We start from the raw sequence: 23,306 nt of genomic DNA on the forward strand, positions 1-23,306 counted from the left end.
ACACTTTGGGAGGCCAAGGTGGGCAGATCATTTCAGGTCAGCACTTTGAGACCAGCCTGACTAACATGGTGAAAAGCCCTCTCTACTAAAATACAGAAATTAGCCAGGCGTGGTGGAGGTCACCTGTAATCCCAGCTACTTGGGAGGCTGAGGAAGGAGAATCTCTAGAACCCAGGAGGCGGAGACTGCAGTGAGCTGAGACTGCGCCACTATGTTCCAACCTGGGCAACAGAGTGAGACTCTACCTAAAAAAAAAAAAAAAAAAAAAAAAAAAAAAAAAAGGACTCTATTACTGAGTTATTATAGTTGGCAGAAATGGTAATGTAGTCACAGCATAGGATCCTATGGCAAAACTCCTGATACCATGTTTTCTTTGCTTCTTGAGATGTCCTATAGGTGACAGAATGAAGACACTCAGTGAATATGTGGTGAATTAAATAAATGAGGGGACAGAAGAAAGGGAGGAAAAAAAAGGACAAGAAGAAAGTCTGGTTGTTAAAAGCAGGTAACGGCATATAAGTTGAAAACTATTAAGTGACTCAAGTATATCTTGCAAAAGTCCACAAAGTTTTTTATTTTAACACGGACAAAATAGATTCTTTATTTCATAAAAATGTAACAAAATTTGTTATTCAACCACTATGCTATTTATTATTTTACCTTTGTGTGTGTTGCCAGCAAAGAAATATAAAGAAATCCTGACCTGATTATGGTGAATCAGAAGGCCTGCCTGGATTTTTTTATCACTCTAACTGCCCAGCTAATCACCTAATCTCAAATCTGTTTTTTATGACACTTCAAGGTTTCCCTTAGCTGCATCACTCCTTTGTCATCAGAAGTTTAGAAATAACAATTAAGCAGATTCCTGAGTTACTAAATGACACATAATTAGAATTGAGACTTAGGAACTTTCAGTTCCATGCTAAGCCCACAGGCACACAACATTTCTAAAAAGTTAATCATACATTTGGCATAAATATTTTTGTCATGGTTCCCTCCTGCCTTCATATGCTTTTATATCTTATTAAGTTCATATCCTATTAATTTTTTTATTGCATTTTAGGTTTTGGGGTACATATGAAGAACATGCAAGATAGTTGCATAGGTACACATGTGGCAGTGTGATTTGCTGCCTTCCTCCCCTTCATCTATATCTGGCATTTCTCCCCCTGCTATCTCTCCCCAACTCCCCAATGCCCACTGTCCCTCCCCTATTCCCCCGAACAGACCCCAGTGTGTAGTGCTCCCCTCCCTGTGTCCATGTGTTCTCATTGTTCAAACCCACCTATAAGTGAGAATATGTGGTATTTCATTTTCTGTTCTTGTGTCAGTTTGCTGAGAATGATGGTCTCCAGGTTTATCTATGTCCCTACAAAGGACACGAACTCATCGTTTTTGACTGCTGCATAATATTCCATGGTGTATATGCACCACATTTTCTCTGTCCAGTCTATCATCGATGGGCATTTGGGTTGATTCCAGGTATTTGCTATTGTAAACAGTGCTGCAATGAACATTCGTGTGCATGTGTCCTTATAGTAGAATGATTTATAGTCCTTTGGATATATACCCAGTAATGGGATTGCTGGGTCAAATGGAAATTTTATTTCTAGGTCCTTGAGGAATCGCCACACTGTCTTCCACAATGGTTGAACTAATTTACACTCCCACCAGCAGTGTAAAAGTGTTCCTATTTCTGCACATCCTCTCCAGCATCTGTTGTCTCCAGATTTTTTAATGATCGTCATTCTAACTGGCATGAGATGGTATCTCAATGTAGTTTTGATTTGCATTTCTCTAATGACCAGTGATGATGAGCATTTTTTCATATGTTTGTTGGCCTCATGTATGTCTTCTTTTGTAAAGTGTCTGTTCATATCCTTCGCCTGCTTTTGAATGGGCTTGTTTGTTTTTTTCTTGTAAGTCTGTTTTACTTCTTTGTAAATTCTGGATATCAGCCCTTTGTCAGATGGGCAGACTGCAAAAATTTTTTCCCATTCTGTTGGTTGCCAATTCGCTCTAATGACTGTTTCTTTTGCCGTGCAGAAGCTGTGGAGTTTGATTAGGTCCCATTTGTCTATTTTGGCTTTTGTTGCCAATGCTTTTGGTGTTTTGGTCATGAAGTTCTTGCCTACTCCTATGTCCTGAATGGTTTTGCCTAGATTTTCTTGTAGGATTTTTATGGTGCCAGGTCTTATGTTTAAGTCTTTAATCCATCTGGAGTTAGTTTTAGTGTAAGGTGTCAGGAAGGGGTCCAGTTTCTGCTTTCTGCACATGGCTAGCCAGTTTTCCCAACACCATTTATTAAACAGGGACTCCTTTCCCCTTCGCTTGTTTTTGTCTGGTTTATCAAAGACATATCCTATTAGTTGAATTATTGCTCTCAATATGTTGACTTGTCACCATCATAAACTTACACTGATTTTTCAAACTCATATTGTAACAAGCTATCCTGAAATGTAAAGATGTTCACTTTGGTTAAGATTCACGTAAAGGTTTGAAGTTGGAGAAAACTCATGGAACACAGGTCTTTCTTTTCATCACTTTTTCCTCCAATCATCATCTGTGAAACTCTTCCCAGCTTCTTAAATGCATATTCAAAATCCCATCCAAGAAACCAACCTAATATTCAAAGGCACAGATTATAATAATAAATACCCATCTCCATGGGTATTACTGACAAAACAATCATTAAAATAAAAACATTTTATCTTTCATTTGATTATGAAGAAATAATCAAATCAGAATATATAATTCTCCTTCTCATCTGGGAAGAAATACACAAATTCAGGGAAGCAGGAATTGCAATAAAATGTCCGACTTCGTTCTTTCATTATCTGTTAGAATAGAGAGAGAAATATGTAATAAGAACAGATGAGGATAATGCTTTTTAATTTTGTGTATTGTGTGAGGAATAAAACATAAGTAAAAAATTTGTTTGCATTAAACACTTAAAACATTCTCATTTGAAGTAGTTACATGGTGTTTTATTTTAAAAAGGAAACAATTGTGGGCACAATAAATGGTCACATAATCTTGTTGTAAATTGGTATATAATGCTAGCCTAAAAAGGAATAAGGAAGAATACAAGCTGAAATCGCTGGGAAATAGAACTTTTTTCTACCAGAACAAGTATTCTGTTCATTTTTTAAAAGATAGTCCAACAGTGCCAGTTAGAGTGAAGCAAATTTTATCACACAAGGTTGATGAAATGTTAAATCTCTACAATTATTTTAGCAAACACTCTGACTACATGTATCTTTAAAGAACATTAAACATTACATATAACTTATTCCATAAAGTCTCCTTATAGTAAAAATATATATAAACACTTCTTAAAACCTCTGAATTGGCCGGGCGCGGTGACTCAAGCCTGTAATCCCAGCACTTTGGGAGGCCGAGGCGGGTGGATCACGAGGTCAACAGATCGAGACCATCCTCGTCAACATGGTGAAACCCTGTCTCTACTAAAAAAAATTACAAAAAATTAGCTGGGCATGGTGGCACGTGCCTGTAATCCCAACTACTCAGGAGGCTGAGGCAGGAGAATTGCCTGAACCCAGGGGGCGGAGGTTGCGGTGAGCCGAGATTGCGCCATTGCACTCCAGCCTGGGTAACAAGAGCGAAACTCCGTCTCAAAAAAAAAAAAAAAAAAAAAAACCTCTGTATTTCAGTACTTGGGTAATGATAGAGTAATATTCTCATCAGTGTGCCAAATTTTACCACAAATTATGCTTAAGTAACTATAGTGTATTATTTAGATAACATAAATATTATAATGCTTTACAGATAATTTGCCATTAGTCTGAGAAATGCTTATTTTATGCTAAATAAAATGAAAACAAGGTTTAAAAATGTATATCATAATATTAATATAAGTGTATAAAACAAAATAAAAAACTGTAGTAAAAAGAATAGAAAAACATACACTAACATGATACTGAATTTTTGCTGACCAGTTAAAGTTTGGTAAACTGCTTTTCTTTCTAATTTTCATCATTTTTCAAAGTTTCTGTAGAGAACAGAGCTTATTTTCATAACTGAGCAAAAGTGTAATAAGATTTACTTTAAAAATTAAAATTGGAGTTAGAGTGAAACTATCAAAAAAGAAATGGAAATAAGGTATCTCTCTTTGTTTCCCTTCATTTGTTTTCTAGGGGAATCTGTATTAATACCAAGACAGTACCCAGTGTGCACATATGTGTGTGTGTGTGTGTGTGTGTTATATTATATATATGTATATATATGGAAAGATATAGAATTATAAGTGTGAGTTGAGTAAAAATCGTATTGATCTCATGATTTTAAAGCTATTTTCCAGAATCAACCAGCTTGCTTTTACCCTATAAGTGGCACACTGCATCTCTATTGGAAAAACACACTCAGCTCTTCCTCGGAAAAGCAGGAGATTATCTCTCAGCTCCCTCAACCATGGGAGATGAATGTCCAAAGAAGTTGAGCTGCTTGAATGTTTATATACATTATAACAACTTCTAGAGGGCAGAGGAGTTACCGTACCTGGCCTTATCTGGAGAATAAAATAAAATTAGCATGCTTTTTCACATTTGATAAGCCAAGTGTGCTACCTCTGCAAAAATAAGCCTTTTCACATTCTTTCTTAAAAAGAAAAAGAAATCACACAATGCTGTAATACCCAGCAGATTTTCCACTCAATTAGCCACTAACAGAAATATTAAAAAAAAGGTGTTTGAGGGAGGAAACTAAAGCTCAAAATTCGATATGGCCAATCATACATCACATTTGGCATTATGTTCTGCCGTTTAGAGTATTCATTCATTGAAGTACATGTTTTATTCAAAATAGATCTAATGAAAAGTGCAACTAAGGGTGTGCTAGCCAAATGAGCCATGTAATGAACACACTGGATTCTGATACCTAATTAAAATAAGAGTAGCTTAGCCTTAACATACTCTTGGAAACTGTCCTTACTATGAAAAATTCAGTGACTTATAGATTCTTTCATGGCAAGAGACTTGATCAGTCACAATATCAGACTTTCAAAAATTTCTTGGTTGGAGAAAACTTAAGCAAAGTTTTAAAAACGACAATTCCTCTAAGGAATCTAGTACTCTTAATCAGACGTGTATGCTTAATTTGCATTTTGACTCTCAGAGATATTCTGCCTTTATAGCATGAACTCAGATTAGAACAGAGAGATCGGGGGAGGCTATGTTGTAAATCCCGGCAGTTTCTAAATCTCACCTTTCCAAATGGTCACTCCACATCAGGGTTGAGGAACACTGGCAGGGTAAGGAGGTGGAGCTGGATGCATAGTTGTCTGCGTGGTACCTGATCTGTGAACAGACAGAGGATTTCACAGGACATTTCCTTGAGTATTTCGGAAGAAAAGCAAAAGCAAAACCTGCATATCAAAGTCACATTGGCTACTGATCAATAAGGATGTTTTAGATATTATCTTCCTAAGACCGTCTCATTTCTACTTTCATGCTTTGACTCACACTTATTTCCTACTACACTTAGACACCAAATATCACTTGCAAGCAGAGACCATGTCTGCTCTGACTGGGGAAGTTATCACAGGACTTGTTAAATGCTAAATAAAAACTCACTGACCTCAAGTGATTGGTGAAGGGAAATATAATTCAGTCACCCTCCAGCTTATATTTTTCAGGATTTCCCATTGCTCTGGGATAAAGACTAGAATTCTTAACATGACTTCAAAGGCTGTTTTATCTGGCCTCGGGGTGCAACTTCAGCCTCTTTTCAAACTTGTTGCCCTTTTGGTCTTATGTGCTCAGGCTACACCAGCCATCTTTGAGCATTATAAACAGTGTCATCCCCCTTTACACCTCACGGCCTGTGCACTTTCTTCTGCCCAGAGTGTGCTTCCATTTCTTCATCACCTGGCTAACCTCTACTCATCTGATAGATCTCAACTTAGAGAATCACTTTCTTGGAGCGCATCCTGTTGACTAAGACTGGTTTCCTACTACATGACATCTACTATTTTTCCTGTTGTTTGAAACTTGTAGTTACGTTGTGATTATTTATTGAACAATTGTCATTGTATCTAAGCTATAAGCTTCATGAGAGCCGGAACCGGAACCCTACCCGGTTTTGCTTGTCACTGAGTCTCCAGCAGCTATCACAGTGCCTGGCACATAAATCACAGTGGATAAGTACCTGTGGCATGAGGGGACAATGCTGCCTCACCAGTCCTGAGGGTCATCCCTCAACAGCATTCTCCACATTATGGCCTAAATTCATTGAAAGTCACAATCAAAAAAATGATTTGTTTTTTATACATTTCTCAGTAATGGTCTTATAAGAAAAAGACAGGATAAAATGAATTCTATTTTATCTTCAGCCTTTTTAAATTAGTTTCCTAAGTTTTTTTTTTTTCTCAAAAATGTGATTCAGATTATCTTAAACAGTGTGGCCATCTTACGTGGCATGGCATTATATAAGTTGTCCGGACAGGCCTACAGTTTTCCAATCCTTAACTGTGTTAAGCAAATGGGTGATTTCTGTTTTAGGTAGGCAGTGCTGTGTGAAAAGTCATAAAATGCCATGTCTTCTTTGCAGCAAAAATTACACTTTGACCAATACCTATTTCAGAGCAAACAGAAAAAGTGTAGCGGCAATTCGCACAGAAATTTTATGGTTCTGGAAGACTGGTCAGACCTGGAGGAGAAAGGAAAACAATTTTTTTTTCTGCAAGACTTTCAAAGCCACCTTTATACTCCTATGTGAGAAGATTCTCCGTATGCTGAAGAACGATCTGGTTAGGATAAGTTCTCACCTTAGCTGACCACTAGGCTTCTCTTCTTGCTATTATGTTGCTTGGTTCTTATTTAAAGGCCTGCCTTCACAAAGGAAATGCCCTTGGGTTTGCATTATTTGTTGGCTAAACTTTAGAAGCAGATTACAGCTGTAGGAATTTCCATATCACATACCTGTATAATGTCAAATAGCAGAAGATTGAAAAAAAAAAAAAACTAAAAGAATGAGGCACTGCAAGGTAGTTCATGAAGAGCTGGGAGTTCTGAAGCATATGTTTTCCTAGTGGCATTGTTTGTGGAGCACAGACGATTTTTAGGGTTGTGAAACTAATCTACGATTCCATTAGTAGACACATCATTATGCATTTTTCCAAACCCACAGAATGTACAACAACAGGGATGAACCCTAATGTAAACTATGGACTTTGGGTAATAATGCTGTCATTGTAGGTTCATCAATTAGAACAAATATACCACTCTGGCCAGGGACATTGATGATGGAGGAGGCTATGCTTATGTGGGGACAGAAGTTCTGTAAAAAATCTCTGTACTTCTCAATTCTTCTGTGGACTGCTCTAAAAAATAAATTAAATTTTAAAAAATTGTTGTTATTGAAGATTATATATGATTTGATCTACTAATAGCCTTGTTACTAATGTTTTTGATCCAAGTTTTCCTTCTCTCTAACATATCCTTCATATTGTTTCCAAGGCAAATCTTGGCAAATCATAAATATCTTTGAAAGTTTCCCATTTCTAAAAGATAAAGACTGCCATATGTCAGGTGATGTCAATCTCCTTTGCCTTTAATTTCATTTAATGCTTAAACCCTTTAATACACTGCTCTTCATCCACATCAAATATGGCCTGTCCTGAAAGTATAAGGATGAACAGGTACTAATGGGCCTCTCTTAGACATATCAGCACTTGTAGCCATAAATCTTCATTCATGCAGCCTAGGATCTTCCTGCCTGAAATAAATCTTGTTCTTGTTTCAACTAAACTTGCAGCTCTGCTGTGTTCTTCCCAAATTGCCAAACATATAAGATTTCAATCTGCCAGCAAAGTTTATCCTACCTCGGGATGTGAGAGCCCAAGGATTTCACTTAAAACAGCTTTATTTACTAAGATGTGTTACAGGATATTTTAAAATAATTCAGTTAGGTGGTGCAGTCTATTTATTTGTGTATTTGGAGGGAGGGTCGGTGTTGATCTTCCAATCTGAATTTAACTCTTGGGCCAAATTGTTTTCCTATGGCAATACTGAAAGATGATTAATGTGTGAATAGGCACTTCACAAAACCAAATGGAGACTCTACAGACACAGCTCGTTTGTCTGGCCTTCTGCTATGGCTCCTTTGTGGACCCTGTGGCCGGTTATGGTCCAGCTGAGGATGCCTGATGCCTGTATTCACAGAGACACGCTGCCTCTGTGGGCTGAACACTGTGCTAGTTTGTCTGCGAGATTCCTTCCAGAATGACCCAGCGGTACCACATAGTTACAGCTTCTTCCCATCATGTCATTAATAGTTCTCTCTGCTCACCCACACCAGCTCACTAATTTATCCCTATCCACTACTTGATCCTAAGGATCTGAGGGCTATGATGGTCTGTGCTGTCACTTCCAGATTTTCAATGCCAGATTTGTAACATGGCACAAAGCTAGCTAGATTTTGCAGGAACTAAGAGGGAACTCTCCTAGAATTCCCTCTCTTCACCTCTGATTACCTATGCCCTTGTTACAGGTCACTCCACTCCCATAGCTATCCCCTCCCTCTTCCAACTTCCTGACCACTAGCTTCTTTCCATCTACTTTCAAATATATGGAGATTTCCCCTGTCTTGGGAAACAAAATACACACAAACACCTGTGCTTGACTGTGTGTTTCTACTCCTTCCGACAAGTGCAGTCTGATGTTTTGCCTTCTTTTAACACCAGTTTCTTTAAGTGACAAACAGTCTCTGTTGCTCCTAATTCCTCTCATTTTAACTCCCTCCTAAACAACTGAACAGAATTAGAAGTTCCTCTCCCTTTGTCAGGCGCTGTTCAAGCACTTTACAAATAATAATTCATTTAATTCTTTGTAACTGGTACTCTTATCATCTTCAATAAAATGAAAGTTATCTTTAATAAAATGAAATGAGATATGTGGAAACTGACACATACGTAGGTGAAGTAACTTGCCTAGGGTCACCTCCAGGTGAGGGGCAGAGTTTAAATTCAAATGCCAGCAGTCTGGTTCCAAAACACATGTCCTAACCACACTCTACTGCCTCACTCCCTCCAAATTCTGTAAGTGGTTTTCATTCCTGTGCTAACAAAACTAGTCTCTTAGAAACTTTTGGTGTATGCTTTCATCTTTGGTATTGTAGTACTCAGGCTAGATATACCTGTACTGCATATTAAGTTCTAGTCTTTACAAACCTCCCCCCACCCACCCTGCAGCTTTTATGCAAGTATAATGAAACTTCATTAAGCTGGAATGAACACATTATTCTGATAAGGGCAGAACTAAATTTTATATTGTTCATGACATAAAATGGGGTTGGTTAATTGGTCAAATTAATAAGTAAAACAGATAAGGTAGTACGAGCAGCATTTGACCTACTCAAGGGGGAAAATATAGATAATTTTAGAAATACAAATCCAGGCTTCTGATATCAAAGGAATCTTTCCGGGTCCAGATAATAATAGGTATAATGCACTCCTTGATTCCTGCCTTGCAGGAGTGTGTGCTCTATCTGGGAAGCAATTGAAATAGCAAGAAATAATAGAAAATGGCATATAATCACACTCCAGAGCATAGTATGGTCATGTTTCCCACCATCTACTTTGTTAGAATTGACAGGGTGTATTCTGAGCACTGGCCAGTTCTTCTTAGCCATCATGCCAGCTGCCACCAAGAGGGCGGTGATCCCTGTGGGAGGAAACAAAACTGCACATTTTAAAGCTAAAGTGAGCCTTGGAGATGATGTAATCCAATTCTCTTATTTACAGATGAGGACATGAAGCCACATTTTTTTTTTATAGCCACAAAGCTAGCTTGCAGCCAAATTCTATTTGGAACCTAGCTTTCTCTTCCTGCGCAATCACTAGGCTCAGTAATAGATTTGTAGATTTAATCCACTCATAAATACCCTAGAACATACCTTATTCGGCAAATGCTTGTTTATTAACAAAAAATTAAAGGTGTGGATAACTGAGCAGGGTTAAAAAACTAAAACATGTGACCTGGCCAATTATACTACTCAGTGAGCCCCACGAGAGCAGAGATTTTCACATTTCTGTTTGTTGATGGACCCTCAGTGACTAAACCAGAGTTAGCCACATCGTGGTGTAATTACTATGAGGTGTCTGAATGGACAATTTCTTCTACATGTTTTTATATACAATGTCTATCAGTGAGTAGATATTTCTATTTTATAGGTGAAAAAGAAAATAAAGCTGGGTGAAATTGACTTGCTCAAATCTAGACCTGGAGCCAGAACTAGAAACCAGGCTTTTGGTGCCTAATTCATGATTTAGCTGTAAAAAGATTGCTTTCATAAAAAAATCAATTAGTTATTCTGCACAGGGAATAAAGATAGATTTGTAACTTCAGCAGAATTCTGAGGAAATGGGTACAGCTGGCACATTATCTCCTATCATTATTTATTTGCTGGTCTTTTGGGTGTGAGCCATCATTTCTAGTCCGGGGCCTGCTATATCACACCAACAACAAAAATAAGTGGTTTCCCCTTCTTACTTTCCAGAGTTTCCTTCCTTTCTTATCTTTCCTCTCAGAATTCAAACCGCCTGGAGAAACGAAGTGGGTAGGCCAGGGACTCTCCTTCCAAGGATCATTCTCAGACCCCTCATGAGACTCGGAGCAACTCAAACTATGTTAAAGGCTCAAATGCTTTACAGTCTTCTCAATTTAACTTCATCTTTTGGGGTTTTTACAGCCTCACTATCCAAAGAGATTATACTGTTACTAGGCTTTGTGACTTCTAAGTACTGCCTTCTGAATCTTCATCTTTTAAGGGGGTTCTGTGTTTTTTTCTTTCTAAAAAATGTATTATAAAGATGATAGACCTTAAATGCAATTATACTGGTCTCCTCACAACAGTACAGACTGTAGAAGCCTTAAGAATTCAGAGAAAGGGGAAATACAAAAGTAATTGAGGAGAGTTGAGGTTTCATAAGGAAGTGTAGGGCATGAAAAGAAGAACTGGTAGGGAGGAGGGGGAAGGCTTGAACAAAGCCAGGACTGAATGAGGAAGAGTGGAAGCCAGCAAGCAAATACAGCTGGTTATTGCGGATGTTTCACATTTGGACTAAGACTGGATAGGGCTGGACAGCAACTGGGGAAATGGAACTGTTACCACGTTCAAATAAGTGGAGACTTTGACACAGTTTAGGGAGATTGATAACCAAAAGCCTAAGGCAGGAAGAAGGGTAAACCCTAGAACATACTGCCCAGCTAGAATCCTGGTTCCATCAGTTATTAGCCATGTGACATTGGACAAGTTACTGCAACTTGCTGGGCCTCAGTTTCCTTCGTGGTAAAATGGGAATAAAGGTTGTGACTACCCCTATAAGATTATTGGTGAGATTAAAAGGGTTAATGCTGGCTACCCATTACGTCTGTAATTCCAGTGCTTTGGGAGACTGAGGCAGGAGGATTCCTGGAGCCCAGGAATTTGAGGCTGCAATGAGCCATGATTGTACCAATGTACTCCAGCCTGGGTGTCAGATCAAGACCCTGACTCTTAAATTTTTTAGAAAGGGGTTAATATATATCAAGCACTTAGAACAGTATCTGACACAATGACACAAAGTAAGCCCTCAGATAATATTAGCTATTCTTATTTCACCTATAATGGACAGGCCATTGATTATGCTAGCCTCACCTATAAGTTCTTGTAAAGGAAATTTCTTGCCTTACAACTTCTGAAGGAACAACTACAGGTCACCTATTTTGTGCAAAGATTCTGTATGTCCTAGACATACCTGATTGGACAAGGTATGCAAACCCAAGCCACAGATTAACCTCTTGACTTTGCCAGTCAAGAAACAATGTCCTTATAAGAAAGAGACTTCCTTTCTTGAAAATGTCAAGAAAATGAGGAAGATTAGTATCAGGAACATGAGGAAGAAGATAATTAGGCTAAGAAATTATATTGACAATACAGAGAAAGAACAGGCAACTGTCAGTAGAAACACAATTATAACAAGTAGAAAATAGCTGGGCCCAGTGATGATGGACAACAGGCAAGAGATTTCATTTATATCAGTTGTTGATTTTTGGGACCTTAATCTACTCTCCAACTCCAGCCTACACACTCCAAGCCATAATGTTGTTTTCCTTTTCTTCTTTTTTTTTGAGACGGTCTCTCTCTGTCACCCAAGCTGGAATGCAGTGGCACAATCACAGCGCATTACAATGTAGACATCCTGGGCTCAAGCAATCCTCCCTCAGCCTTCCAAGTAGCTGGGACTACAGGCATGCACCACCACACCATGCTAATGTCTTCATCTTTTTTTAGAGATAGGGTCTCACTATGTTGCTTAGGCTGGTCTCTAACTCCTGAGCTCAAGTGATCCTCACACCTCAACCTCCCAAATGGGAGTGCCCTCCCATAATGCTGTTTCTATTACAATAAACCTCCTCTTGCTTAAGCTAACATAAGTGGTGATCTATTTCCTATGTCCCAAAGAACCTAAATAACCAACCAATGCAAAGATGAGTTCAGGTATCTGATCTTTGCTTTAGTAATCCCTGGTACCCATCAATCAATTGACTCTTGGCCCTCCAGTGCACCCTCCACACTGCCCCCACAGTTACCGTTATTCAGAATGTGGTCTCATTCTTTGTGGCATATTCTATCTGACATAATTTTCTTTCAAGGGGAAGTTAAAATTCCACTTTCTTCATGACTACCTGTGGACTATATGGGACAGAAGTGGATCCGGATTTTGAAGAATATAAAACTTTCTTTAATGAAATGAACATAAAACTAGGTCCACTATCTAGGTAAAGGCCTGTGCAAGTGAGAGACGTTGAAGCTTCAGCTTCATTCACTTTGCTGTACATCTACATTGATGCCAGGTCAAGAGGGACTTTTTCTCCATGAAATTATTCTACCAGGTATATTTAAATACTGTGTATAATCATACAGACCTGCTATATAAATAAGCTCAGTCTTACACCTGCTGCCTCCCACACTTTGGGAATATCGTTTGTGATTGGATTGCAGTGTTCTACTCCCATGGGCTGTTGGGAAGAAATTCCTCATGTCTGACAGATCTACTTTCAGATTTGGGAGGGAAAACTTTGATCAGTACATGACACCGCTCCTGCTCATGCAGCATCCAGCATATGCCACCTAATGTTGGTAGCTAAGCCATTCTCCACACAATTGTTTCTAAAGAAAACCTGCTCATTACACACATGCATACACAGACATCCCTACATATTTGCTTGGTAAAATTGCTTATTTTTCAGTTGTCCTCGAAATAAAGACCAATATCTATTTCATCAGCTACAAGTCTCCTGTCCACTCTCCACCATCATTCCTCTCTCTCTCCCACTCCATATTAGCAGAGCTAAAAAATTTACTGTCCGTTTGTGGACATCTATAAAAGGGAGCAGTTAATAAACATTAGGAGTAGTTATCTATGCTTTTAAATTCCATTGTTTTTCACTTCCTCCTTCCCCATTCACCCTTGGGTCAGTTGAAGGTCTCAGTAAAGACTCATAAAGAGGTGATATGTTTGTTAATTGGCTTAAATTAATCATTGCACAGTGTAAACATATATCAGAATATCACATCATACCCTATACAGAACATACACAGTGATTATTTGTCAATTAAAAATAAAATAAATCAAAATTTCTAAAAAGAGGCTAAACAAATAAGTTAGTAAGGAGGTTTATGAGGGTGAAGCTTTGAAGAATAAAAAATAGGCTTCCCAGACAGATTAAGAGCACAGTAGAGAGGACAGCCACCTAGAGAAACAGATCCAAGAGAGCCTGAAGGGACCTGTGGGAGTGCAAAGCCACAGTCCAGAGAGAGACCTGTCAGGTGACGGCCAAAACCCAGTGACTCCCTAGAATCATCAGAGTGATCGAGAGGGACTATATTTCATGAATTCACCCAGAATGTGGTGCTTGAGTTTTTTTAATCGATCTCAAAAAAAAAAAAAAAAAAAGAAAAAGAAAAAAAGAATCCTCTATGGCTAGGATTGGAAATATTTGGAAACATCCAGAGTCTCCTATTGAATATCAGTATCACTTGATTATCTTTTCCATGGAGGCACAGTTCAGATCTATCCTGTTGCTGCTCTATGCCCACCTATCACAGTGCCTATCCCGTAGTCTGAACTCATTAAATATATGGCGAATGAGCATATAATCTTTTCAACAAGATTCAAGTTCTTTGAAATCAGAGACTATGTCATAAATATTATGTAACTCCCAAGAACCCACCGCAATGCCTGACACAGAGTGACACTGGTTATGATTTGCTGACTGATTTAGAATGCACTGTATATGTCGAAGGGAGTTTTTTTTTTTTTCTTGAAGCCTGGTGATAACCAAGTGTACCTGGTCAGATTCACATCCTGCCTTATCTTGTATGTGCTCCACAGCTCTGTAAAGGTAGAACAAGCAAAGGAAGAACAATTATTGGTATCAAAAATACAGTAATCTAGAGACCAATCCTTCTCTGAACTCCTTGCCACTTCCTGATTCACTGAATTTGATTGATTTGTTCCACAAGTGGAGCCTCCTGGCTCTCGGAACCATGAGGAAACAGCCATATCCCTGGAAGTAAACTTTAGCCAGAGGCTGCCTCCTGAAAGATCCTAGTCCCTAGAGATTTATTGCCATGGAAAGCCTGAGCTGGCTGAAGGACTAATTGTACATAGCCCTGATTATGAGCTGGGTGCCAACTAAAACACTGCATTTCCAGACTAATTGTACACATAATCATTAGGTTGAGTACTAGGAACTGTTGTTACTAGATAAACAGTTCTGTATGGCTTAGCTGTTGTATCTGCTTTGTTGCTAATTGATTTAAATGGTAACAATATTAAAATTCATTAAGGCTGGGTGTGGTGGCTCACACCTGTAATCCCAGCACTTTGGGAGGCCAAGGCAGGTGGATTACCTGAGGTCAAGTGTTCAAGACCAGCCTGCTCAATGTGGTGAAACCCTGTCTACTAAAAATACAAAAATTGGCCAGATGTGGTAGCACTCACCGGTATCCCCTGTATCCCAGCTACTTCAGACGCTGAGGCACAAGAATCACTTGAACCCGGAAGATGGAGGTTGCAGTGAGCCAAGATCATGCCACTGCACTCCAGCCTGGGCAATAGACTGAGACTCTGTCTCAAAAAAAGAATTCATTAAATTAACAAAATTATTCCAACTATTCAAAATAAGGGCAACTCTGCAAGGCAGAGGTGCGAGGATCACTTCAGTCCAGGGATTTGAGACCAGCCCAGGCAACATAGCAAGATCTGTCCCTACCAAAAAACAAACAAAGAAACAAAACTTGTTTTAAATTAGTCAGTTGTGCTGGTGTGAGCCTATAGCCCCAGCTACTCTGAAGGGTGGAAGGATCCCTTGTGCGCAGGAGCTAGAAGATGGAATGAACTATGATTGTAACACTGCGCCCCAGCCTAGACGACACAGTATGACCCTGTCTCTAGAAATAAAATTAAAAAAAATTCTAATCAGTAAGGAAAGCCCAGGAATTGACATCCCAGTTAATACTTTAAAGAAAAAGAAAATAAGAAAAGGCTGTATTTTTCAAAGGCAGTTAAGAGTATGGTTACATACTTCAGAAAAATTAAATAGGTATTTTGGTGAAACAACAAAAATGCTCTCTAAATCTTCAAAAACTTCCAAATATATTTTCTTGAATTGGTGATAATACTGTCTCCTGTCCCCTCCCCACTCACGAAAACCCTTCTATCATGATAGCCTCAAGGAAATGAGAGAGCTGATGCCAAGTTGAGCAGCAGGAGGAAGGGTCTTTCCAGACGAAATCCTTTTAGTGCTAGAAGTGGAGACAGCAGAGAAGGAGGAGTAGGAGATGATGTCCTTCCTTCTCCATTACAATGGCCTCAGAGTCAAAATCCAGAAGCAGGAGAAAGAACAGAAACACCACATAGAAGAAATGGTCCCAACCTCTGTAGTGCACAGGCTCATGAGGTGTCACCACACGCATGCATGGACATGAAAGAGAAAGCCAATGACGATTCCCTGACTCTCTTCCAGCCTCCCTGAACTCTCCCTGTGGCTTATGGAAGGCAGTGGAAAGCTGAACACCATAGAGACTGCAATGAAGTTGCTGTGATTAGGGCCAAGATGACATTGTCAGAGGCATTTGAACCAGAGTAACTCTGAAATGTAATGGGCTGCATTCCCAGACGGTGAGGCATTCTAAGTCACAGGATGAGAGAGGAGGTCAGCACAAAATACAGGTCATAAAGATCTTGCTGATAAAACAGCTTGCAGTAAAGAAGCTGGCCAAAAACCCACCAAAACCAAGATGGCGACAAGAGTGACCTCTGGTCATTCTTACTGCTACACTCCCACCAGCACCCTGAAAGTTTACAAATGCCATGGCAACATCAGGAAGTTAGCCTGTATGGTCTAAAAAGGTGAGGCCTGAATAATCAGCCCTTTGTTTAGCATAATTATCAAGAAATAACCATGATAATGTGCCACCAGCAACTCTCAGGGCTGCTCTGTCTATAGGGTAGCTGTTCTTTATTCCTTTACTTTCTTAATAAACTTGCTTTCACTTTGCTCTGTAGACTCACCCTGAATTCTTTCTTGTGTGAGATCCAAGAACCATCTTTTGGGATCTTGAACGGGTCCCCTTTCCTCTAACACTGTGGCAGAGACAGCAGTTCCTATGGGGGAAGAGTCCAAGGCGATGGTCTGGAGGAAGGAAGTGACTCTGGTGCCTCAAGGGTCTTCTGTGCCACTGAGATGACAGTGGGGCCAAGTCAAGGAAGCAGGACCACAAGGCTAGAACATGCTGAGGAAGCTGTTTCCAGGTTTCACCAGCACTGAAATTAGTGCTGGACGCCAGTGGCTATCTAGAAACCAGGCATGAAAACAATTGACTCTGGGGATTTTAGGGAGGACCCAAAGGGCAGGATCAGACCGCTTTTGACAGGCTGCCTCCCTTCACTCACCCATGTTATCACAAGGGTATTTGGGCTTTCTCTTTCACTCAGATGCCATCTTGGCTAAGGAAAGAGGGTGCTGGGAGAAACCGTGAAAGACAACATTTGCCTTAGAGAGAATGAATTAACCCAAACTGAGAAAAAAATGGATGGACAAACTATCTTCAACTGCAAGATCAAGAACCCATCTCCTGCTCTTCTACCTCCCAGCCTCTGCTGCAGCCAGCAGAGACCAAGAATTTGTGAGAGTTTTGTTCTATCTAGAAAAATTTTAAACATATATTTAAGTTCCTAAAATTGTATTAATTTTATAATTAGCATGTACTGAAATTGTATTACAGCCTAGTTGTACACTGTATAATTTTCATCCTAGCCATTAGCAAAAACAGACACTTAAAAGCCAAACATATCCATAGCACTAAACAAATATGGTTCTCCCCTTTATAAATCTGTGAATATGAGCCTTTTCTTTTCCAGTTTGATGTATTATAAAGGTGACCAGGAAGGAAAGGAAAACAGTGTCCAAGATAACTAATAAAAACAGGCCATTCTAAGAATATATGTCTAAAGATAAATTAAGTCTGACAAAACATGTGTTTTGTTGTATAATCAGTAATATGAGAGTCAATTAAGGGTCTCATCGCAATTTTACCTACAGTTTTTACAAGGTAAATTACTACAAATATAGCTCGGATAAACAGAAAATATTCAATGCACTCTTCTTGTATATTACCACATCCATAGTTGAGAAGGATTAAATAAGATTAGACTATCATAAATGTGGTAATTGCACTAAGTAATGAATTCCATGACAAATCGATCTTTATTCTCCAAGTAAGAGCTGATTTGATTGAGTTCTATGCAGTTAAGTGTTCTGGAAGATTTCCTAGTCCCTAAAGCTGCAGGTGTGGTCACTGTCTGGGGCAAAACAACATGGCTGAAAAGTGACTTGTTCCCTGTGGTCCCAGCTATGCATAGGCATAACCACAACCACTCAATACAATCAAATCAAATCATTTGTGTGTGACACTGCCGTGAGAATAATGATTGGAAACTAGCAGAAGCTGTCAAGGGTCTTTTATACATCAGATAAATAAATTCAGCTGAGTAGTGAAGGTCAATTCAATTTAGCACTCATTGATTAGATATCTTTCACGTGTAAGACATTATGCTGGGCATTAAAAGAAAACCTTGACTCCTTACAAATAAAAATGTTTTATTATTAAACAGCTCTCATTATGTAGTATACATTGCATGTTGTTAGTGGTTATGAAGTGCCTAAATTCACAATGCATTCTCATTTCTCTAAGTGATAGGAGTAACAAAATAAAAATGACTAAAGCCCCATGAGTCACAATATGACCATTTGGAATCTGGATCTTACATAAAAGTGGTTACAAAGCCAGTTATTTAACTTTAAATGTGAAGTAATACAGCAAATTATCATTCAGCTTCTCTTATTCTTAATAATATGGTAACTATGATCTTCAAGCAAAACCTTGATAAATTTTTTGACATAAAATAACCCATAGGGAGTTTTAAAAGTTATGCAATATAGGTACATAAAATAAGGAGTCATTCTCTGATTATAGCAGAGGTTTCCAATTGCTTCCTAATATCCACTGTCTTCCCTTTCTACCATAGCCCTGATTACGAGCTGGGTACCAACTAAAACACTGCATTTCCAGACTCTCTCCCAGTTAGCCGTGGCAGAGTGGCTAAATTCCAGCGGATTATTTGTGAGCAGAAGTAATGAGACTTCTAAAAAGTCTTCACAAAGGAAAGAGGCACATCTTCTTTATTTACTCCTTCCTTCTTACTGCTGACCAGAAGGCAGAATAGTGGCTGGAGCTCAAGCAGCTATATTGGATTATGAGGATGTGCGCTAAGAATGACAGCAAGAAATAGCTCTAATCTCTGACAACCAGGAAGTGCCCAGATCAGCCCTGAACTGTCTACATCCAGAATTTAGATAAATAAGAAAGAGATACCCATCCGTGTTCTTTTAACCATTGTTTTATTGGTTTATTTTTTCTGAAGCTGACCAAAACCTACCATAACTGATAAAATAATCCCATCAGCCAGAATAAATTCTGAGCAGTTATCAAGAGAAAAAAGTAATGTGAAGAGAAGCCACACTTATAAGAGGAAACCAAGAACTTTTGTCATAGCTAGCCTAAAATGAAATTAATTACCTGAAATTTTCTGTCACCAAGGCTTTGGGAGTTGACACGAGAAGGCTGGTTTTATTGTGTATCATGCCCAGAAGTTGAATGATAATTTAAAACTGTTTGCGTGTAATTTTCCCAAAGCTTGTATAATAATTCGATATCTTTAAGGAGGAGAGGTGGCATAGTATCATACTACTGTGTAATAAAACTCCGCTCTGTCCTCAAACTGGGTTTACAACACAGATAGTTGTGCCGGAAAGAGCTCAGAACGAAAATTAGAATGCTTGAAGCTTAACTCATTATAGACCTGGAAAGTTGCTTAAATTTTATAAAGCTTGGTTTTCTTATCTATGATATAAGGATAATGATAACAGCAGTTCCATTTTCTACACAAAGAAGTTGGGATAATAAAATAAAATAAATGTATGTCAAAGTGTTAACTGTTGTTACTAAAATCGTTTTGGTGCTCACTTACGTTTCTCTGGGAGAAGCACTCTGTTTTGAGTTTTCTGGAATAATTTCCTTTTAAAAGGCACTCTTTTTTGCCTGCATTGACTTATTTTCTCTATCTTCTCACATTTACGGTTCTGTAGAATAATTTTGTATTTATGAAGTCTGAGTTTTCATGAGCTATATGTATGTAAGTATTTTTAGCTAAAAGAATATTGTTGAGAATGTGTATTTGGCTGACTCACAACCACTTCTTTTGAAACTAGCTGAGAAGCACTTGGACTGACACTGAAAATAAAAATGAAATTATTAACTAATTATAGATGGCCGTGCAGTTAGAACATGTCACTTACTGATTGAAATCTAAATGCTATGTGCAGCAACATTTCTTCAACCCAGAATCAAGCATCCAGACATTTCACATGGTAGCATCCACTTTGATAGCGTTGATCAATTATCAGTGAGAGTAAAAGTGCCCTTGGACTTACAAAATATTGAAGTGGCTTCTGAATTATCAAAAACATATTACCAGTCAATGGAATCTACACAAACACACACACGTACACACACATGTGCATGTATAGTTTCACATATATACATGTATTTGTAAAAATATATATGTGCAAATATATACATACATGCATGTATGTGTATATATGCACACTGAACTTCTGGGCACAATATACATGTATGTGTGTGTATATATGTGTAAATATATACATGCATTTTATATACATGTATGTACACATACAAATACGGGTATGTACATATATACACACATATACATACTACATATATATATACATATATATGTATTTGAGACAAGGTCTTGTTCTGTTGCCCAGGCTGGAGTGCAATGGCACAATAACAGTCTTGCATCAGCCTCCCAAGTACCTGGGACCACAGTGCACTCTACCATACCCGGCTAAGTTTTATTTTTGCAAAGACCAGGTTTCACTATGTTGCTCAGGCTGTTCTTGAATTTCTGGGCACAAGCAATCCTCCCACCTCAGCTTCCCAAAGTGCTGAGATTACAGGTGTGAGCAACTATGCCTGGCTGGAACCAAAATATTTAACGAATATGTATCACTCCATAATCATGTACATGGAGATTAATATTAACAGCAATAAAAACACTAGATTATCTGTGTTTACCTGGAGCAGAATAAAAAATGCTATAATTCCATTTCACAAATATTGAAGGTAAGATTTAATTTCTTGCTCAATAGGAAGCAGGTTATTTGAATTTCTTGTTGCTAACAGCCTTCTGAATGTCATTCATTTTATAGGCTTCCTTCCAATGTGCATCTCATTGACCTAGGGCTTCCATTTGATTAATAATGAAAGTCACCTAACCTTAAACTCCACTCGATTCTTCTCTCTCAGACACTCACACACATATGTTAGAACTTGTGCCTCCAATACAATTTAGAAAAATGAGACACTCTACAAAGACCTAGACTCAGGGATTGGCCTTGCCCTCACGCTTCTGACAGTCCAAGGAAACGGGGGGAAAGAGGAACTGGCCTGTGGACATGACACTTTGATTTTACTGCTCCTCTCTTGAAAACAGGACTCACTCTGTCCACTATCCCTAAAGTTGACTGGTGAGACATTTCCTCTCATCCCCTCCTTTCCAAACCCTCAGTCTTACTTATGAGCCTGTTTTCTTTCTTTCATTTTTCCGCTGCTACTTTCATCACTATCTGAGCCAGAAAGCGAGGGTATATAGAATATATACACAGTGAAAAGGGAGGGAAGAAGGTTTAGAGGGAGTGAGCACATGGAGACCCTGACACCAGTCCTTTCTGGGAACTGCAGGGAGATGCATTCTGTGCCTCAGTCTCTGATGTGGGCTCAGAAGAATTTTGAAAGAGACTACAATTGCTTCAGGTGTCTGTCTTCTCTTGAGATTTGCCCCTTCTCAGCCCTTCATGTCTTTCACAGGTTTTTCCAAAGAAATCCTAACTCTAACTCACCATTAAGGCCTAAAGGTTATATGTCCCATTCTTCTATGGCCTTACTGAATAGATAGAGTTAATGAAAATATGAGATACGAAAGAATGACAGTGACTTATTGTGTTACTACCCAGATAATGTATTTATCTTCTAAGATGGGCCTTTTGTGTCCTTGCTCAAAGGAATGAAAATTCTTGGATTATAGGTCTTATGGTGGATCCTATAGGTTTAGGAAAGTTTTCGGGAATTATTTTAATAATAACAACGGCCTACATTTAATTGGTTATACTAAATATCAAGCACTTTTCTAAGAGCTTTCCACATTTTAGCTCATTGATGTTCATAGTAATCCCAGAGGATACTATTAATATCTTTGCAAATGAAAATACTGAGCCCCGAGGAGGGTGAGTAATTTACCCTCAGTCATCCAGCTAGTAAGTAAATGAACTGGGGTTTGAACCCAAGTAGTCTGACTCCAGAATCCTTGCTCTTAATTCATCCAGATGGCTGTCAAAAACAGCATCAAGGCTGAAGTTCGTCTGAGAGTCAGAAAGCCTGAGTTCTAGACCTGGCTCTGCTTATACGGAACGATGCATCTTTGAACAAGCCACTTAAACTCTCTCAGATGAACTGAATTTGGGGTTGATAGCCTTGTTTTTTTGGAAGCAGAACCATTTCTTAAGATGAAATCCTAATTCAAAGCCTGATATACATGACAGATAAAGGAGAGATATTGAGCCTAGGCTGCTGATATAGCTGTGTATATATTGTTCAAAATCTAACCCTTCATCCCTTACTAAAGATGGGGCTCTGTTGAACCAGTTGAACTTCCTTTGACTCAATGATCTCTACCGCCTCTTTCAGCTACAGGACCCTTTATCAGCGAGTGTGTAGACACACTGAGCAGTTCACATCTCAAAATATGCTCTCCTCTCTACTGTGCACTCAGGTGGAAACAGCCCAGAGTTAGACACAGAAAAGAGGCCACACTTGAGCAAGCAAGAACATCGATTTCATCATTTTACTTGATTTCCTTCAGGGCTCAAACAAATAAAAGATTCTAATTAAAGCCTCACCCTACACTATACATTTCCCTCTGAGAAGCAGAGATGAGAAATGCAGTTTCTAAGCACTTAGCGCTGTGACTACCATCTTAGAAGCGTTTGGTGAATGATCATCCATGCTAATTTGAATACTATAGCAAAAATGTAATTGAGACCCACCACATTTTTAAGAACAACACTGCTCTGGGTAGAACTTTTTGAGATTAATTTCATTACATACTTGAAAATAAATTCCATTAACCTTGTTTTTCTTCTTCAATAAAATTAGACATGAAGTCCCTCAATGTTAAATTCCCCCCACTTCCAACAGGTATACCTAGATCTAGATCTGGATATACTTACTTTCTTCCCACCTCCGTATATTCTCTATTGAACCTCACTTCTCTTTTTCTGCATAGTGGAACACGTTCATCTTTAAACCATTTGTTTTTCAGTTTTATTGTCCTACATTTGTTATGTATCCTCCACTGAGAAAGCAGAATGTATCACAGATGGCGTCTTTGTTAAAGGGAAAGCTTCTAAAGAGACAGTGCGAGACTCCTGGGTCTTAGGCTTGCTCTGTAAAGTGCATCTGTACACATGGGACATGGGTGAGTATGTCTCTGTGATAGAGCTTATGATACTCCCAAAGCTAGAGGAATCATGCTATGCTCATTTTCTGAGAAATTCACCAAGAACTGAAAGTGAACTGGTCTTGGCAGAAGTCGACAT

The 23,306-nt window shown here is 38.7% G+C and overlaps 1 protein-coding gene across 1 annotated transcript in view; it reads right to left on the minus strand.

Moving 5' to 3' along the window:
* Window positions 1-548: 548 nt before the first annotated feature.
* The window catches only part of PTGER3 (prostaglandin E receptor 3), a 79,228-nt gene continuing 56,470 nt past the window's right edge, over window positions 549-23,306 (minus strand). Inside the window, exons 3-4 of the mRNA XM_035251876.3 lie at window positions 5,224-5,315; window positions 549-2,837 (exon numbers count right to left, since the gene is read on the minus strand). Of these exons, the coding sequence (XP_035107767.1) occupies window positions 2,834-2,837; window positions 5,224-5,315 (96 nt within the window). The 3' untranslated portion in view covers window positions 549-2,833. The remainder of the gene's footprint in view (window positions 2,838-5,223; window positions 5,316-23,306) is intronic.

The sequence above is a fragment of the Callithrix jacchus genome, chromosome 7 (genome assembly GCF_049354715.1).
Source record: "Callithrix jacchus isolate 240 chromosome 7, calJac240_pri, whole genome shotgun sequence".
In the NCBI taxonomy this organism is placed as follows: Eukaryota; Metazoa; Chordata; class Mammalia; order Primates; family Cebidae; genus Callithrix; species Callithrix jacchus.